A 4371-nucleotide genomic window follows, 5' to 3' on the forward strand; every position below is an offset into this window, starting at 1 on the left:
CCTCCGGCTGCTCCATCCTCTCCCTCCGGCTGCTCCATCCCCTCCCTCCGGCTGCTCCATCCTCTCCCTCCGGCTGCTCCATCCTCTCCCCCCGGCTGCTCCATCTTCTCCTCCGGCTGCTCCATCCTCTCCCTCCGGCTGCTCCATCCTCTCCCCCCGGCTGCTCCATCTTCTCCTCCGGCTGCTCCATCCTCTTCCTCCGGCTGCTCCATCCTCTCCTCCGGCTGCTCCATCCTCTCCCTCCCCGCTCAGCCAGCTCACCTGCTCCGCCTGGCCTCCAGTCTGAGCCTCGGTCTCCTCCAGCAGCTCTCCTCTCCCTCCACCTTCTCTCCATCCGCTGTATAATGACTTTCTGCTGGCTGCTGCAGCCTTCTTTTTATTTCTGCTAAATGTATGAAAATGTATGCAAATGTAAATCAAGCTTAACCTGGGAGCTCCAGCAATATGTTTAATGGAATTTCAAAGCAATAAGGGGGACTGTGACGCTGCCTGCTGAAGGCAAATACAATCAATCCCACGCGCTGCATTAGCTGCAGAAAGTCCTGCATAATAACTGGAACTAACTTCACCTCACTGCATTATTTCTATAGTCCAACAGCAGCAGAGGCTTAATACATAATTCACAATTTTGATGGATTAGTTTTTAAATGTTCTGCTATAAATTATTCTAGAAATGAACAGTTGACTGAACTGAATGATGCATCATTTCTTCTAGATAGCTGAAAATATCTGAAAGGTGCGGCGGGAGTTTTGTTCAGTCTTCTGGAGTCCACACTTTGTGGAACAACTTTTACCTGTAAGCTTTTAGTATTTTATTCACTTTTTCACACAGGAAAACTTTTCCGTTTAATCTTCCTAAAACAGCGATGAGTAGAAAATATCTGCATGAAAACATTTCCAAATATTCTTCACTGTCAAAAACAGAGTTTTTCCTGTCGTTCCTTCATGTAAAGTTTAAAGCTTTGATGGTATTTTATTCCCTAACTCTGCTGAAGTTCCACAGAACTAATCTAGATTAATTCACTAATGTTTGGATTATGATGTTAAACTCAGAAGGAGTAAATGAACCAAAAACAGGCCAGGTGCTTTCTGGTTTTAAGAAGTTCAATAAAATCTAATTTTCTTCAATTGTTATGTTTATTTTTTTCTCTTTCCAAAAGAAAGGATCAAAATAACATGTGAGCGAAAATGCGTGAAAACCCGCATCCCCTCCAACAGCGATCATTTCTTCCTCCTGCTCAGTTAATAATTAGAGGTAAGAAGAGCGCGCGCTCTGATTGTATCCCTCTAATTGAAGTGCTGGCACGTCTAAGAAATGCCTTTAATCCCTTTCTCCGCACGCGCTCAAGGGTGACGGGAGCAGCAATAAAGGCGCGCGTAAATCAGTTGGAAACTTTAATTAATAAACAGGAACCGCGCGCGCTGCAGTCAGAGCCAGTCCACCGCAGCTGGAACACACACTTCCGGTTCGGTGAACGTCGCTTCCATTCAGAGTTCTGCTTCCAGAGGCGGAGGCGGCCATTGGCGGAGAGGGCCGGTCTGTCGGTGTGTGATTGGTGGAGGGAGCTGTCAGTCAGCGGCAGGCTGCAGAGGAGCTCCAGAGAGAGGGAGATGTCAGAGGCTGAGCTGCCTGCTCCCTTCCTTCAGTAGCATTAGTGGGGTTCAGCAGCCAGCATGGCCACAGCTGCCTCCAGCCCCTACACCCTGCTCAGCCCCAGCTCCATGATCCACGCGGACAGCCAGGCCATGCAGCCCGGGAGCCCCTACAGAGGTCACCAGAAGCTGCTCCAGAGCGACTACCTGCAGAGCGTCCAGAGCAACGGGCATCCCCTGGCGCACCAGTGGGCGAGCAGCCTGTCTGAGGGCAGCCCCTGGTCCACCTCCATGGAGCAGCAGGACGTGAAGCCCGGCAGAGAGGACCTGCAGCTGGGCATCATCCATCACCGCTCCCCGCACGTCGCGCATCACTCCCCGCACCACAACAACCACGGGAGCCACCCCGCCGCCTGGGGGACCCCGGTGTCCCATAACTCCTCCATCAGCAGCGGGCAGCAGCTCAACATCTACTCCCAGACGGGCTTCAGCGTGAACGGCATGCTGGAGCACGGCGGCCTCACGCCTCCGGCCAACCCACAGGGCCAAGGGATGCACCCGGGCCTCAGGGACACGCTCAGCCCCGAGCACAGCGACCTGGGCGGACACCACTGCCACGACCACTCGGACGAGGAGACGCCGACCTCGGACGAGCTGGAGCACTTTGCCAAGCAGTTCAAACAGCGGAGGATCAAGCTGGGCTTTACGCAGGCGGACGTGGGTTTGGCCCTGGGCACGCTCTACGGGAACGTGTTTTCCCAAACCACCATCTGCAGGTTCGAGGCCCTGCAGCTGAGCTTTAAAAACATGTGCAAACTAAAGCCGCTGCTGAACAAGTGGCTGGAGGAGGCCGACTCCTCCACGGGAAGCTCCAGCAGCATAGACAAGATCGCAGCTCAGGGGAGGAAGAGGAAGAAGAGGACGTCCATCGAGGTGAGCGTAAAGGGCGTCCTGGAGACGCATTTCCTCAAGTGTCCCAAACCCTCAGCGCAGGAGATCACCTCCCTGGCAGACTCTCTGCAGCTGGAGAAGGAGGTGGTGCGCGTTTGGTTCTGCAACCGGAGGCAGAAGGAGAAGAGGATGACGCCGCCCGGGGAGCCCCCGCCGCCGCACGAGGGACCTTACTCACACAGCGGGAGCGCGGGGGACGCGTCCTCATGCCACGATCTCTGACCGCGCGAGGAGGAACCCGCTGACTGACTCTGGAGCGAAAGGACGCGCGCGCGCGTGCGGCGGGGGACGCGTGTCCCGCCGCAGACTCCGCAGCCTCCTCGCTTTGTTTTTTTCTCCATCACGGATCTAAAAATGTGCCTGAATCTAAAGCTGCCAGCGCCTCATCAGCTGCAGGGGAACCGAAGCTGCTGAGGATCAAATAAACTCTTTATTCTCTGATTTGTTGCTATTTTTACAGGAAAATTGTTTTTTTTTTATATGCAAACATTATATCAGATGTAGTGAACCTGAAACATAAAAGCACTTGGAGGGTTTTTATTTTTATTTTATTATTTCCCTCATTTTCATTTAGTCGTTATTTCTTTTTTTTTTTCCGACCATAAAAACTGTGTTTGGAAGCAGGATGACGCTGGAAACCTGCCTCTCATTTTACTGTTTCCCTAAATTTTTATAATCTCCAATATTCCTGTTATACTCGGCTCAGTATTTTTCTCCGATATTGTACAGTTTTATACATATTTACCCTTTTCGAGTCATTAATTTAAGCAAAATCTGTTAGTTTATTTCTGCACTTAATTAGCAAAAATCCGCCTATTTTCAGTAAGATGGACCGTTTGGCGCTTTTATTCCAAAATTTCGATGACAGCTCGAGTAATTATTTATTTTCAGTATAAAGCTTGTATTATGTTTTGAAATAAACAATGTATGTTGTAATAAACAATTTCCTGATACAATTGTTTACTGTCTAAAGCAGAATTGGATGTCTAAGGAATTATTAACACGATTATTTTTATTATTAATTAGTTATTTCTGCTGGTTGTGCCTCAGCGGCTCCGGACTCCAAAAATAATAATATAATAATAATAATAATAATAATAATAATAATCCCCTTTTTTAAATTTAAATATCTTATTTCTAAAGAAAAATCGACAATAAAAAATTAATTATATGCTTTGAACTTTTATCGTAAAACTTTTTAATAAATATTTTGATTATTTGAAGTAGCGAATAAATCGTTTCTGTATTTCAGGTTATTTAACTTAGATTGTTTTTAAAACTTTTCAAACATTTTTTTATTTTTATTTTTATTTAACCTTTATTTTACCAGGAAGTCCCTTCAGATAAAATCTATTTTTCGAGGGAGACCAAATTTAATATCAATAATAATGGAAGCTTTAGAGTTTTCATTTTATGCGCTAATTGTAGAAATTTAATTATACTTTGAAATCAGTGCAAAATTTTCAGAAATCAAAAATATTTTCAAAGGTTTGGAAAATAAGAATAAATATTATTATTATTTAAAATCAAATGAAGAAAAAATAATGTTTTTAATTGAACAAAAAAAATGAGCACCCACTAGATTTACACATTTAATATGCTTCTTAAAAATAATAATAAATAGAATCTTAAACAGAATATTTTAGGTTGGTTCTATTTATCAGCTCTAAGCTCCATATTTCTGCATCTTCCTGTAAATCTGAATGAAGGGAAATAAGCAGAAATAGTTCAGTTAGATCAGACTTTGGTCACAGTTCTAGCTATTGCTGCTCCTCAATCAGACATGCGAGATTTATTCACCGGGCTGCTGAGTCTGACAGCAGAAAC

The 4371-nt window shown here is 45.8% G+C and overlaps 1 protein-coding gene across 1 annotated transcript; it reads left to right on the forward strand.

Moving 5' to 3' along the window:
- The first annotated feature begins 1460 nt into the window (after positions 1–1460).
- On the forward strand, positions 1461–3502 carry pou3f4 (POU class 3 homeobox 4). Its single transcript, XM_015392565.1, has one exon. It carries the CDS (start codon positions 1675–1677, stop codon positions 2764–2766), a length of 1092 nt encoding a protein of 363 aa, XP_015248051.1. The 5' UTR covers positions 1461–1674; the 3' UTR covers positions 2767–3502.
- The last annotated feature ends 869 nt before the right edge of the window (positions 3503–4371 follow it).

Source organism: Cyprinodon variegatus, unplaced genomic scaffold, assembly GCF_000732505.1.
Source record: "Cyprinodon variegatus isolate N-32 unplaced genomic scaffold, C_variegatus-1.0 Scaffold596, whole genome shotgun sequence".
Classification (NCBI taxonomy): domain Eukaryota; kingdom Metazoa; phylum Chordata; class Actinopteri; order Cyprinodontiformes; family Cyprinodontidae; genus Cyprinodon; species Cyprinodon variegatus.